This window comes from Triturus cristatus, chromosome 7, assembly GCF_964204655.1.
Source record: "Triturus cristatus chromosome 7, aTriCri1.1, whole genome shotgun sequence".
In the NCBI taxonomy this organism is placed as follows: domain Eukaryota; kingdom Metazoa; phylum Chordata; class Amphibia; order Caudata; family Salamandridae; genus Triturus; species Triturus cristatus.
Genome location: NC_140590.1, coordinates 823,875,038 through 823,890,849, shown reverse-complemented (window position 1 = coordinate 823,890,849; position 15,812 = coordinate 823,875,038). Strand labels below are relative to the sequence as shown.

At 46.2% G+C, this 15,812-nt stretch overlaps 1 protein-coding gene across 1 annotated transcript in view; it reads right to left on the bottom strand.

The window, feature by feature from the left end:
• The window catches only part of LOC146810669 (zinc-binding protein A33-like), a 48,623-nt gene that overhangs the window by 6,707 nt on the left and 26,104 nt on the right, over positions 1 to 15,812 (bottom strand). The window contains exons 4-5 of the mRNA XM_085617740.1: positions 15,310 to 15,543; positions 12,563 to 12,582 (exon numbers count right to left, since the gene is read on the bottom strand). Coding sequence (XP_085473866.1) covers positions 12,563 to 12,582; positions 15,310 to 15,543 — 254 coding nt within the window. The remainder of the gene's footprint in view (positions 1 to 12,562; positions 12,583 to 15,309; positions 15,544 to 15,812) is intronic.

The window sequence follows — 15,812 nt, the reverse complement described above, 5'->3', positions numbered from 1 at the left end:
TGTTAGCGTAAGCAGGAGGGTGGGTCCGAACCCTCGCCACAGTTTGAGGAGGAGTCCTCAAAATACACACTAGGAAGCCTCTTTCCTTCAGGGCAGCTGAGGCTGCCTCACAGCTGTGCTACTTGGCATGGCGGGCGTCACCATAAACACTCCACCTGCCATGCCCCCAACTACGGCAGAATTTGCGTATTCCCCCCGAACCTCCATCCTGGCTGGGTCTGTCTATTTAATTAAAAGGTAGGCAATCCTATCCAATTTCTCCCCCTTGTGTTGAAAGCATCGGGCTGCGCACACTGCCTTTTAACTTAAACAATGGCAGACGCGCAACTTCATATTTTTCCTCTCCCAGATCACAGCCCACCGCGCCCGCTTTCAGTATAGCGGCTGCCCTTATGTACTTATTTTTAGGTCTCGCCTGGCGACGCAGCACGAAGCGCTGTCGCCAGCGAGATCTATTGTTACTGACTTGCCTCGGAAGGGAGACAGGAGATGGGCACGCACAGGGGCGATTGCAGGTTGTGAACGCGCCCGTGAACACGCACGTACAGACACGCGATGTGCACATCTCCTGTCCCCCTTCCATCCTCACCCGCCTCATGTAATTTCTTTTTTTAAATGCGCATGCGCGTTCTAAACGTACAGCATGCCCCACTTACTAGCTCTTGTGGGGACTTTGCGCTGGTCTCGTGTTTTCAGCGGATCACTGCAGCATCACGTGGGCTCCGTCTTGCTCACAGGAGCCCGCCTGAAATCCTGCTTTGGCCGCACCATGCGGCATTCACGAAGGCAGGGTGGGCTCCCGCCGGACTTCTGCTTCTTTTTTGCCTTGGGCGCTTTGGCGGCCCCCTCCCTGGGCCGCAGGAGCCGCGCAGCACTCATTAAGGTACGGCGCTTTTAAAGTCCGCACGCGCCGCCACTGGGCACGAGCCGCAGAACACGCGAAAGTTCCAGGTACAGGGCATGCGCGGGCAGCCCTCACCCTCCCAAGTCTCCTCCCTGGCCCGGATGTGGAGCTGCATTCTGTTTTGCTTGTTTCTGTAGTTGCCTTCTGCTCTCTCCCTCACCCCTCCCCTCACTCCTGTTTACTCATTCCTCATTGTATCCCCTGCCTCTATTACTGACTGTCTCGCTTTGCCCCCATCTCCCATTCCACGGGCTCTATCTGCATGGCTTTCTTCCTGTCGCCACTCCCTCTGCTCTGGTTTGGCTCAGTTTGTTCCTGTTCCCTCCCTCTGCCATGGCTTGTATTTTAAAAGCGTTCACCTGACTTGCTCCGAGAGCGCCATTGTAAACAAGGCTGTCGCTTGAAAAACTGGACCTCGTAAAGTGACTTCAAAGGCAAACCACTTCTCAAAACAGCAGAGATCGTTCCTTCTATCCTTTCTATTGACGCGCATTCGGCATCCCTGTTCTTGGCAGGAAGGAGCTATTGAAGGAATAATCAAACAGCTGAAGCCACAGTTGACATGGGTTGCTGTTTTTAAGTAACAGCACATTCGCTTTTTGAAAATGAACTAATATGGCGTACTTTTTAATTGTGGACCACACGGAAAAAGGTGTTTTAATTATTATGAGGCAAAATGAAGCAACATAGCAAACCTTTCGCCTCATATCGTACTTGTGTTATTTACAATTGTTTCCTCTACTGGGAAAGGGGCGGGGTAGGACTGCATATGCGCTTGCTAACTACAAATCTCGAGGGCAGCCCTGCTCCGCTGCTTCTCTGAAGGCCAGTTATTCATTATTTCCTCCTACTTGTGTAGTGTGTTCTCCCTGAATACATACATACATTGTTAAGTTAGCATAACCACGTTAGATGTTAGAATGCCATCTTTCTGCTTTTGCACACGACACTGCGTTTACATGTTATTTCTTAAATAAACTGCTGACTCGAGACTTGCCTCACACGAGAGCTATCTGTTGTTACCATCCCAAGCTCTGCGCAGCGACCTTGGTCTGTACATGGTGTGACAAACAGTCTGGATTATTACACAATGCATGTTTTCCACTCTAGGTTGATCGACCCACTATTTAGCCATAACACACGCGCAGCTGCACATACCTGAAAGTTGGTGCGTTTAATATCACAGACATCATGTTTATTATTCAGACCGAAGACGAGCCTTCCTGCGAGAAGTCTCCTGATGCTCCTGTGATGTGATTTCACTAAGCTGATCTTTGAGGTATGGGGTCCCCTATTCAAGCCTAAGAGACCTTCTATTAGCATAATAATAATATTAGCTTCTTAGTAAAGGGAAGGTGGTAGTATCCACTGTCATTATAATATGATCACCCCTTTTATATTCTATGGTATTGTAACTATGTTGCTGGTTTTGATATTAATCATTTGTCTGCTTGTATTAGCCAAAGTACTGCATCTTAGGACACGTGGTCTATAAAAATAAACCCCTTTTATTTACAACGTGTCTCTGTTGATTATTGTTGTGGACTGATGTGAGAATAATATACGAACAGGTATTTCCGATTCCCACCATTCCTGAGTATGTACTGAGTCGCTTGTTCTGGGTTGTCTATTCATTGGGACCGCCGAGCTAAATCTCGGATAACGAATGGGACACTTATGCTAGCCGGATACTGGGTTCTGGGTTCTGAGGTGAGTTTCTGGTACACCACAATTCCAAATTCATGGGCCTACAGAGGTCATTAATGTACCTAATGTATTTCGTGTTTCTATGGGTGATGTGGTTAGGCAGAACATACGTTCTGATGATTGGGATGTACACGCCATTGAATCACTGTTTTCTGATTTGAAATATTATGCCGCTTTTGATGCTGAAGATTTATACGAAAATGCGGCTAATTATGCGGAACAGTATTGTTTTCAACATTATGGAAATCATTTCCTGCATAAAGCAAATACATTTAGAAATTTTGTAAATTTTACCCAATGGGAACACTGTCCTACTCCCGAATTCGGAAGTTCACAAACACTAGTTAACAAGTATTCATATTTTACCGATTTCAGTGTTTCCGACCCGGCAGCGTTTTATTTTAAGGTGCTGCCTGAGTCTGCCGCAAAGGTTAGACTGACACACACAAAGTTACTTTATTCCAAGTCCTTTATGGACGAGTTGTCAATCAAAGGTTATGATGTATGGAAGGCTACTATTGATCTAAAGTCGGTTTGGGGTTCCAAGCCGTGGCAGGTACAGGGTACAGAGGCTTTACATCGTGCCTGTCTTATACCAAATCATATTTTATTTTTAAATTCATCCATCTTCCAAACCACCTGTTTTGGATTGGCTACTTCTAAACAATTAAAGTCACCTTCTGTGCCGGATCTGGGCGCTTATTCCAATTGGGATAACCACACAGATCTGTCCCTTACTGCTTTGCAATCCTTAGTTTCAAACACATCTTTCAACATTTCGAAATTTCATAGTGAGGGTTGGTTAGTTTGGCAACGCAGTTCAGACGCCTGTCAACGTCGCTTTTTGGGACTGAAACCGGGGTATACTCAGGAACGCGTAGATCCTCGGTTTGAGTCGTCACATACTGTAACTACATACTCTGTGGGCAAGTTATGCCAATCTTGGCTGCGACATTCCACCTTGGCGTCTGTCAAAGTTCATTTATCACAATTACATGACAAAATAGATTTGAATGATTTTGTTAAGGGTCCTGTGGGTAGCAGAACAAAAAGGTGGACGTATGCTATTTACAACGAAGTCTGGAAGTTGTCGCAGATTGAGGCAGCTTCCAGGTTGAGAGCTATTGACCAAGCAAACATGGAGAAGGTTTTAGCTGTTATCGATAATAGCATTAGCACTCTCTCTTCTAGGATTTATACATTAGATAATATTGTTTCTTCTGTGGTTGATATTGTGCATAATGATATGTCTGTGTTATATCATGGTCAAAACCAATTGCGTTCTATTATGCAGTTTGCATGGACATTGCAGACGTTAAAGGCGGGGAGAGTCCCTTGGGACTATCTTAACACTACATCGTTATTTCTTCCCTTTAACCTTACTGACAAGCAGCGATTTATGTCCATGAAGGATGCTACATATTCATTGTTACATATTGAAAAATTAGAACCATTGCCTTTTTCTGTAGCGGAGATCAATTCAGCTACGTGGTTAGTCCACGGATTGATAACTCTCCCTTTTGCGCTTTTTAAGTTCACTTCTTGTATGAAACATTATGCTTTGGGTAGATATGAACCGCTGGGCACCGCTTTCATACATGAGGTTTGGTCCCTCCCCTTTACGTATAGATGTACTAGGGACGGCACTGAGGTTTATTTGAAAGGAGAGGAATGTACAACGACACCAGACCATTCCTTGGTATGTAGGCACATTCAATTACACGGCGCATGCAATGTACAAGCCCCGAACTTAGCCTGCGTCCTACGAGGTATCCCAGTGCCTGTGATTACGCCTTCTTTCACGCTGCTTGCAAACGGTAGTTATTTAATTTTGAATAATGAAGCTTGCTGCGGGATGTTGGTGGGAATCCCGTACATAGTAACTGTCTCGCAGAAAGTTGTCTGCTGCAATAATGTTCTCTTTCCACCCCCGCATGGGCAGCTGGATGTTTCTATCTGGCCTTCGATTCCAACCTTGAAAGCAGAGTTCAACAAGTTGAGCAGAATAAGAGCCCTATTGTCCCAAAAAGAGGTGCCATTGACTTCCTCTCGTGAAACATTTGTCCTTCACGTTGCTAATACGCGCACTGAGGTACAGGCGCTTTTGAATACTGACCTCCCCCTACATTTCGGCACTTTGATCCAAACTATTTTTAATGCCTCGTCCACGACCGGCCTGGCTCATTTTTTTAAACTTGTGGGCTCGGGTCTCGTGACCTCTTTCAAAACTATTTTTGGTGTGATTCCGGCATTTTTTCATTCACTTTTCTCGAGCATCTTTGGAGGTGTTCCGCTGCTTCTGGCGCTGGTGGCAGGTGTGCTGCTTTTACTTTTCATACTACGGAATGGCTGCTCCTTCTGTGCCACACGAGCGCCTGTCCCGCCTGCATCTTCTTCGTGATAGGATGCTTGACTTTTATGGAACTCTGCCGTTGGCGACCTTAAGCCTGGCATATGGATTATCCTTCAGGTATTCCTACTTCACCTGCGTGCAGCCTGTGTTTCACTGCCTGGATTGTCCCTTTGAATGGCCTTTGGATTTGTGCTTGACCAACCTGGTGTCTCCGGTGCCGGATTTCGATCGACTGATGAGGCCCTTAGTGTCTCACGAGTTGGCCTGTTCTGGTGTCCGGATAATGGCTTGTGGAGCAGCACATGGGATCCTGGGTAATTGGGACATCTCTACAGCTGCCTACAACTTCTTGGCTATGAGCTATTTGGAGGAACATTCCGGGTGCCCTCTGATCGTGCTGGAGGCTCCGATGGTTGAAGAACACGTATGTTCCTTTTCGTTGATGGATTGGATGGCTGAGACTTTCAGTGGACCTGCAAACGATTTTTTGTTGGAAGCAGTGGCCACATATGCTGCCTATACATTCATGGATTAACTGGACAGTTGTCCTTTGCGCCTGTGCTACTGGACAGCACTTTAGCGCAACATTTCTTCTTTACTTTCTCTTTTTTTTCCCGATGGTCGTTTTGAGTTTTTTTTTTTTACTTCCATATTTTTTGTTCTCTTTCAAAAAAACCCTGGTTTATATTTTTTTGTAGTTTCGGACTTTGGCGCATTCTGAAACTCAACATTGGTTACGCCTTGTTCTGCTCTGACGACACTGAACTCTGCGTTCTCTCTTTTCTTGCCTATTAAATAGTGCTTCGATCAAGGGGGCGTGTAGTGTGTTCTCCCTGAATACATACATACATTGTTAAGTTAGCATAACCACGTTAGATGTTAGAATGCCATCTTTCTGCTTTTGCACACGACACTGCGTTTACATGTTATTTCTTAAATAAACTGCTGACTCGAGACTTGCCTCACACGAGAGCAATCTGTTGTTACCATCCCAAGCTCTGCGCAGCGACCTTGGTCTGTACATGGTGTGACAAACAGTCTGGATTATTACACAATGCATGTTTTCCACTCTAGGTTGATCGACCCACTATTTAGCCATAACACACGCGCAGCTGCACATACCTGAAAGTTGGTGCGTTTAATATCACAGACATCATGTTTATTATTCAGACCGAAGACGAGCCTTCCTGCGAGAAGTCTCCTGATGCTCCTGTGATGTGATTTCACTAAGCTGATCTTTGAGGTATGGGGTCCCCTATTCAAGCCTAAGAGACCTTCTATTAGCATAATAATAATATTAGCTTCTTAGTAAAGGGAAGGTGGTAGTATCCACTGTCATTATAATATGATCACCCCTTTTATATTCTATGGTATTGTAACTATGTTGCTGGTTTTGATATTAATCATTTGTCTGCTTGTATTAGCCAAAGTACTGCATCTTAGGACACGTGGTCTATAAAAATAAACCCCTTTTATTTACAACGTGTCTCTGTTGATTATTGTTGTGGACTGATGTGAGAATAATATACGAACAGGTATTTCCGATTCCCACCATTCCTGAGTATGTACTGAGTCGCTTGTTCTGGGTTGTCTATTCATTGGGACCGCCGAGCTAAATCTCGGATAACGAATGGGACACTTATGCTAGCCGGATACTGGGTTCTGGGTTCTGAGGTGAGTTTCTGGTACACCACAATTCACTGAGGTCCTGGGGTTCTTCGCATAGTTCTGTGTATCAGCAGAATCCCTGCAACACTTGTTTATTCTAACAAATGTATGTTCTTCATGTGGGGATGTGCGCCATCGTATATATGGCCCTCACTGTCACAACAACATTTACATTGCCAATAGATTGCTGAGACATACAGACTTTTTATTTTTCTGACTTTTTATTTTTAACTTATATCCACGTGATTCTTCTCATCCTTTGCTTCCTCTCCCTTCCCATAAGCCCTCCCGTCCACATTTTGTCCACCCCCGCCCGGGCCCCCTACTTGTCAAAGAATGTGGGGGGTTATTTTTGCCCTTCCTTGCCCACAGGCAGGGGCAGGCTTTTAATGGCAGAGGCGAGGATTATAATGTTCCCTTGCCCTTCTCATAGACAAGGAGTTAACGCCTGGAGCAGATGACCACTGCAATGGTGATCTCTGCTGCAACTGTGAAGAGTATACGGTTTACACAAGCATTCCCATGGAACTCATATGAAAGAAATCCAATAAGACAGAAAAATAATTGCCAAGACTCAATCTGAGAAAAAGTGAGAACCAGAATGTAGAAGATAAATTAAATTCGGAACATTTAAAGTATGTTATTCAGGAAAAATCAAATAATCGCATAGTTCTAATTATCTCATGTAGGACCCTGTTTTGAGGATTCAACTGTGTTTGACTGGTACCCAACCATTCTCATTAAGTCAGAAAAGTTCCCACGAGTCATTGGAGTTTGGCAACCTCTATAAAATGGGACTGTTTCTCAAATCCTCCAAAATAAATGAGGTGAATTATTCAATGCTGAGGAAAGGCCCTCAATCTAGATTTGTTTGAAATGGGTATCAACAATCACGAACTGAACAAACAAAAATATCAACCTGAGGTACCCAAGGGGGAGGCTGACTAGAAGAACCCTTCAAGCTCCATTCTCGCAGCAACAGAGGTCACTATTTCCTAGACCAGACCATGAAGACTACACTTGCACTATCTAGGTGGTATCGTCCCCAGGAGCACTTCTCCCGGCTCCACTCCCCTGGTGCGCGGTGCTCGTCCGTGCGAGCGGGCCCGCCCACCTCCTTCCGGTGAGGTTAGCGGTCTAGTGCCGGCCTTTGCTGCCCATATAACGCACGCTGGCGCGAGCGCGCAGCGTGTGTTGAGAACAGCAGAGAACGAATGAGTGTGGGGCGCGGGCTGCGAACGTGCTCCCTGAATTGTTTGGAAAGCTGTGTGACCACTTTAATTATTTTTAACCAACGTGACGGCATTGTGTTTTAACTTTTAGTTTTTGGGGATCCTGCTTTTAGACTTCTGGGTTTTAACTTACCGTCTTTCTCTTCCTCGTCCCCAGGAGCACTTCTCCCGGCTCCACTCCCCTGGTGTGCGGTGACCGTCCGTGCGAGCGGCCCGCCCACCTCCTTCCGGTGAGGTTAGCGGTCTAGTGCCGGCCTTTGCTGCCCATATAACGCACGCTGGCGCGAGCGCCCAGCATGTGTTGAGAACAGCAGAGAACGAATGAGTGTGGGGCGCGGGCTGCGTACGTGCTCCCTGAATTGTTTGGAAAGCTGTGTGACCACTTTAATTATTTTTAACCAACGTGACGGCATTGTGTTTTAACTTTTAGTTTTTGGGGATCCTGCTTTTAGACTTCTGGGTTTTAACTTACCGTCTTTCTCTTCCTCGTCCCCAGGAGCACTTCTCCCAGCTCCACTCCCCTGGTGTGCGGTGACCGTCCGTGCGAGCGGCCCGCCCACCTCCTTCCGGTGAGGTTAGCGGTCTAGTGCCGGCCTTTGCTGCCCATATAACGCACGCTGGCGCGAGCGCGCCGGCGACGCGCCAAAGGCAAGCCCGTCTGCGCCCGTTCGCGCCAGGAACATGCCAGGAGCCAGGCCCCCGGGCACTATGCACTCTTTACACTATACTCGGGCGAGGTTGCTGGATTTACAGGTGAGGAACCCCACTCAGTGCATTCCCTTGCTCTGGCAAGATGACATACATAAGTATCTGTGCCCGGGCTGTCGTTACTCTGTGGTCAGGGAGGCCAGCAATGAAGGGGCAGGCCGGGGTACCTCCCCCTGTAGGATTGGGGCTAGCAAGAGGGTGGGGGGCGGACCGCAGGTTGGTCCCTATGATACGCAGACTCGATCCTTGACCCCAGCTTCACTGGCAAATTTAGGGAATCACCTGGTTGGGCTCCGCCTTAACGCACGTTCCGCGACTAAACACCAAGTAGAACTGGAAATGCTTTTAACGGCTCATTCCCCTGATTTGGCCTTCGTCACGGAAACGTGGACCAATGCGGTCTCCTGCCCTGACTGGAACACGGCTCTGCCCCCAGGTTATGCGTTATTCTGTCTGGACAGAAAGGATGGCAGAGGGGGGGGGCTTAGCTATTATCTACCGAGACTATTTGAAGGTACAGATCATGGCTGTTGAAATACTGCACGCAGAAGCAGCACAATTCAGTATATATTCAAAAGACATAATTGTTTCCCATGGGCTTCTGGTCTATAGACCACCTAGACCACGGGCCGCGTTTTTGGAGGCGCTTCAAAAACATTTAGAGTCCTGCACTAAGTTTGAGCCCTATATTATTCTCGGGGATTTTAATTTCCATCTGGAGGCCAAGAGCAATCCGGACACCGCCAGATTGCTAGACAGTCTGGAGGGATATGGACTCCAGCAGCTGGTCTCCGACCCGACCCACACTGGGGGACATACTCTAGATGGTCTATTCTCCAGCCACCCTAACCGTCTATATCTTGGGACTGAAGTTCTCCCATGGACCGACCATCGGGCTGTGCTTTTCAGTGTAGGGGTTAAGACTAGACCCACAGGGGGTCCGCAGAGACCTACCAGGATTATGTTTAGGAGATGGAGTAAGGTCACACACTCATCCCTTTCCGAGGCGCTGGGCAGCCCCCCCCCCCACCCTTGACACCAATAATGAGACAGCCGCTGCTCAGTTTACGGACTGGATTACTAATGCTGTCAACCAGGTCGCCCCCCTCCAGGTAGCTACCCAGAACAGACGTCCACCTGGTGCCCCTTGGTGTGGCCCGGAGCTGAAACGTCTTAAGGTTGAATGCAGGCGGCGGGAACGGCTTTGGAGAGTGGACTATGATAAGATCTGCAAGCAAGCCTATTATCAGGCGTTGTCTAACTACAAGCATGCCATCCAGAATTCTAAGAGGGATTACTTTTCTCTGAAAATCTCGGAAGCAGGGAATTCTACTAAAGAACTTTTCAAAACGGCATCTTTTTTGGCGAATCCCCAGCAGACGAACCGGTTCAGTCCAGATCAGTTGTTCTGTGATCAGCTGGCCGTTTTCTTTCAGAACAAGGTCACCACCATCTATGACGATCTGTTAAATAGTGTGGCACTCACGTCTCCTCCACAGGAGATATCTAGTTGGAGCCTGTCAACTATTCCTCCCTTATCTAGAGATCAGCTCAGGACACTATGAGGCTCCATAAAATCGGGTGCCGCCTCAGATCCCTGCCCGCCCCATATCTTACATCAGGTGGCAGATAAGATCATACCTACTCTTACGGCTCTGATTAATCAGGTACTAGCCGCTGGACCCCATCCAGGCACTTGGAAAACGGCGAGTGTAAAACCCCTTCTGAAGAAGGCCTCGCTTGATCCCTCTGAATTTACTAGCTATCGTCCCATCTCCGGCCTGCCCCTGGTGGCTAAAATCGCCGAGAAGGCTATTAACCAGAGCCTGATGGAGTATCCTGACAAGAATGCCTTACTGGACAAGTCTCAGCACGGCTTCTGACCTAGACACTCCACGGAGTCGGCTCTTATAACCGCAGCTGAGGGTATTCGAGCTGCAGTGGATGGAGGGGGGAGAGCGGTGCTCGTCCTTCTGGACCTGTCCGCTGCGTTTGATACCGTCAACCATGAGGTGTTGCTGCAGCGTCTGAAGGGGGTTGGGATTGTGGACCGTGCTTTGGCCCTCCTCGCGTCCTTGCTGGACAATCGTAGAAAAAGTCTACAATGGGCCGGACTACATTCGGCCAATTTTTCCCTACCGTGCGGTGTCCCACAAGGGTCGGCCTTGTCTCCGACCCTTTTCAACATTTATGTCAGACCGCTGGCCAGTCTGGTCAGGAGACATGGCTTCATGCTGGTGTCCTATGCGGATGATTCACAGCTAGTGATATCAACTGTGGACCACCCTGACCAAGTAGCGGCCAAGTTTCACGCCTGTCTTGTTGACGTGATGAATTGGATGCGCCTGAGTTTCCTAAAAATCAATACTGAAAAGACTGAAGTGATGGAGTTTGGGAAAGGTCCTTCAATCTGGAACTCCCTCTGGTGGCCTTCGGAGGCTGGGCAGTGTCCCCTCCCGGTCTCTAAGGTAAGGAACCTGGGTGTGATCTTTGATGACAAACTAGACATGTCTGCCCAGGTCAACAGCCTAACTTCATCATGTTTCTTTCTATTAAAAACCCTGCGAAAAATTCTCCCGTATATTCCTTTGGTGCTCCAGAAGACTGTGATGGCCGCTTTATTCATATCCAGACTGGACTACTGCAACGCCATGTTTTTGGGGATGGATAAGTTTCAGGTGGGAAAAATCCAGTCCTTGCAGAATGCTGCGGTTCGGGTCATTCTGAACCTGCCCAGGGGTTGCCCCACCTCTGAGGGTAGGAAATCTCTGCACTGGCTTCCGGTCCAACAGAGGATCGAGTTTAAGGCACTCTGTCTGGTTCAACGGGCCCGTTTTGGGGGTGGCGCCAATGATGGAAGTGACAGATTCAGACCCTACATTCCGCCCCGTGCATTGCGGTCTGCTAACCTGGGCCTTATCTGTACTTCCAGATTTAAATTTGCGGGATGGGGCGGTCGCTCTTTTGGCACGCGTGCAGCAAGATTATGGAATCACCTGCCTGTGGAGATACGACTGCAACCCAATTATGCCCTTTTCAGAAAAAGGTTGAAACATCGCTTATTCCAGGCCCAGCACTAACTTGTTTTCTTGCTGACCATACACACCACAGCGCCAAGACACCTTTGGTATTCGAGCGCTCTACAAGCTTCTTTTATACACCAGGATAAAGACACCCTTAAAATGAGGGCTGCTGGGAGGGGGTGAAATCTCTACACAACAGTCCACTCAATGAGTGACGCAAACACCCACAATGGCAAAGATCTGGTGATGAGATATATTCTGAAGCAATAGGAAATGATAAGAGGTGGCACATCTGTCAGAAGAGACGTGAACAGCGAGTGAAAAGGAATTGACAGCACACCTGGGTTATCTAATAGGGCAAGTTTACCACTAAAAGTGACATGGTGGGGGCAGGATCAGCTGTCATTATGGTGTGAAATTATTTGATTTTATGTGAGCATTGTTCAGTAGTACCACAGCTATTAGAAGAATCCAGTGTCACAGCCAGTCATACTTGTTCAACGTTCGCCATTGGAAAATGTATCCACAGATCTGCTTTGTCTAGCTATGGTATTCATAGATAATTAGGAAAAAACCTTAAAATCTCACAATCCATTACTTGAACCTGCCATAAGAGCTTAGTTCTCAACATTTAATTCACAGATTCCTCCAGAAAATCTTCTAGAGCCTAAATAATCTATTCCTGGCAATTATTTTTCTGAGGACAACTAAAGCGCTGAATTTCATGATGTATATGAACAGCATCCAAGTTGCTAGCGGTACAGAACCCGATAGCAAATAATGACCAGCATGAAACATAGGCCACAGACTTCAAGCTAAGCAAGGGGGGGTGTGTAGTGATTCAATTATCTGTTCTATAGAAAACCAAGTTAAAAAAAGTAGCGAAATTTGTTTTTTTTTTATAAAGAACTGTACACAAATACAAGAGGCTCACGTGGTTGCACGATTAATAGGGCTTTCTACTCACTTGGTCTTCAGATTATCCACCTAGAAAGGAAAATAAAGAAAACCACATTCATTTCATGTTTTCCTGACTCTCAAAATCGGACTTTTGTGTCATCGGGACAATAGGTAAACATCATCAAAAACAAGTTATCTCGCGAACCTTTTCTTTGAGCGGTCTTCAGGAAAACTGCATCTGCGTGAAGTTGGTACCTGTATCTCATCAATAATTGTTTTTAAACGCAACTTAATTCCACTTTTGCAGTTTCTAGGTGTACCCTGTGTTTATATTAACCAATGAAATGGATCTCAATGTGTCCACCTTTAATCAATGCATGGCAGAGATGGAGCTGCCCGATTTGAACGGCCCAACTGCAAGCCACACTGAGATGTGAGGAGGATGTGATGAACTCTGAGCCATCCTGCTGGATAAGATCCAGACCACGCAATAATGGTGCGAGGCAAGTAAGGTGGGATTAACACAATGCTGGGAAGATCTTAACATTTTAAGTGTTTAAATACACGGATGAGATCAAATGGTACATATGAACTTAGCACTGAATAACAGAAAACCAGACTTAAGAGAGCCTGCCTGGGGCACATTACAAGAAAATGATCGCAGTAATAAAAAATAAAAAAGTAAATAACATTAGAGTTCATGTTTTGTTCATGGTACATGTTGTATATGACAAAAGGTTCCTGGGATGTTGGCCTATTTTTGAAAATGTTAACAAAAAGTTTCTAAAACGATAAAGAGGTGGGGGGCTATTTTTGCCTACATCCTTAAGTCAAAGACCCATCCTACTAATTTAGGCCAAAGAGTGTGTCCTTCAGGCTCTGAGCGTTGGCCAAGGCCAATCTCTGTGGCCAAAGGTCAACGTGCATGGTTTACGGCCGCGTGCAGGGCTGGGTGTGGGAAAGCAGAGGCAGCGGGTGCTGGATGTGGCATACGGTCCGCCCTCACACCCACAACCTGCTGCAGAAGGTTAAAGGGCCCTGGGGCGGGGGCTCTGGGCAAAGGTTACGGTGACAGACCACCTTCTTCAATGAAGCTGGACCTGGATGAAGAGGCATTGGGTGCACCACGTAGAAAGCCCATGTAACCTGAAACATTGGTTAATGTTCATCATAAAAATATAAACATAGCACTATAAAATGATATGTTTTCAAAATTGAAGCTCAGGTTCTTTAAAAAGACAAAGTGATCGGCTTATACACAGGAATAGTTTAACTTTAGCATTAACCAAGAAACAATTGGAGAAGTGAATATACGCAATCGTTTACGTTATACAGAAAAACATACATTCACATAATTTTCAGTTGAAGGGATAATCTAGTTAAAACTCCAATCGTACCCCACATCTAATTGTTGATGATGTGACAAATAAAATTGCAAATGACATCACTTGAAAGCGCAGGCTTGCTCTTTTAAATATCTGTGGAAGGGTAGGTTAAACAAAGCCATGCTTCTATATGGATTCTTTACAGTGACAAGGATGTTGAAAAGCCTAGGCCAATGCCATGCACAACATGCTATGGGGAAGATGCACTAAGTGAATGCCTGGAGTTTACCGAGTGTTGCCGATGGATGTGCAAAGCGGCGAAAAATACGAAGTGTTGAGCGCTGGGTCTGTTTGGCGCATAGGGCCTGCATCAGGAGCCTCATAGAATGGCCAAGGGTAGGAAGCTAAAAGGCCATGGGGGAGAGGGCCCAGCATGCAGGCCTCGATGGGCCTGGTGAACTCTGGGTGAAGGAGTGTTGTCATGGTATGTGTGGGACACAGTGCTGGGCATAGGTGACAGAGGCAGCCATGTGTGCTCACCATTTTAGACCTGTCCGTTGCGGTTCACAAGGAGGAGGAAAAACTACTTTGAAACCAACTTGAACAGATGATTGGTTAACGGGAAGAGGCATTGAACCGTCTCCAAATTGTTGATCACTGGCAGAAGGAACCAAGTTAAAGTAGCACATCAGGCTTCGAATCGGCTATAGTTTATTTGAGGTGACCCAGGAACCTGCTTGTCGTCTTTGCCTTTCTTATGAACATGGGTGGGCTACATATTTTTATTTAAATTAACAGTCTATGTCTATTTACTGTTGAACCAAAAATCATTTGCATAAGACATTTTATACAGTAAATGATCATTCTTTGCATATTAAGAACGTGGTATGTTTGCAACAGCAAAGTTAAAACTTTCCCATATTTTATAGATATACTGAATATCTTTGTCTTCAGAATTCATAATGCCATAGTTCATTAAAGATTTCACCTATAAATTCCTTATTATTTGTTCACCACTACAGGCATAACTAAACCAAATGGTTTTTACGTCTCGTCTTCTTGCGTAAGACAACGTCTTCTTTTAGCCACATAGTTTCTCTGGATATATATGATGCTTCTGACTTTGCTCCAGCTCAGCCAGATTTCAAGAGGCATCGGTCTATCAAGAAATCGTATTTTTCTATGGGGCCAGGAGGTCTGTTTTTGGCAGAGAAATCAATGAAATCATATAGGGGTATAAAACAAGAAGCAAGAAAAGGGGAAGATACTTTGTATTACAATGACAATGTAAGGTGGTGGACAGTACCCATCCATTTATGTCTCACTGTGATGTAGGCCTCAAGGTAGTACATCAGCGGAGCTAGGTCAGCTTCATATCTATTTACATTGTGGCATCTGCTGCCTATACCGACACAGTTCTACATTATAAATGACCAGACCGACCTCGCCATGGAGAAACCTAGCACACATCTTGAGAAGAGTTGCTCACCTCTAGGAGGAACGGATCGCCACTCTTGACCATGGTCCGAGCGATCCCTTTGATGTCCCTCTCCAGCTCCAAGATTCCATGTTCCAGGTTCTGGATGTGTGATCGCAGCATGCTCAGTGCTTTCTCTTCATCCTCCCGCAGCTCTTCTAGGATACCACTCTCTTCCGCTTGGAGGATTTGATGCAGCCACTGAAAGTTTTCCTGGATCTTTGCAATAAGATTTTGAGTGGTCTTCTGCAGAAATGGAGAACACGCAATACAAGAGAACATTGGCTCAGATCTCGGGCTTCGAATGGAGAGGAAGATGTTACCCAGAATTAATTCACATACTAAACAGTGCAGCACAGATCAAGGTACCGATGAAACAGAAAAAGTGGAATCACTAAGAGGCCAGAAAGAAAAGATAATGAGAAAATATTGGCGGCCTATCTAGACACGTAAAAAGACGAAAGACCAAACAAAACAGAAGTTCAAAACATAAAATAAAGAGAGAACAAGCAAAA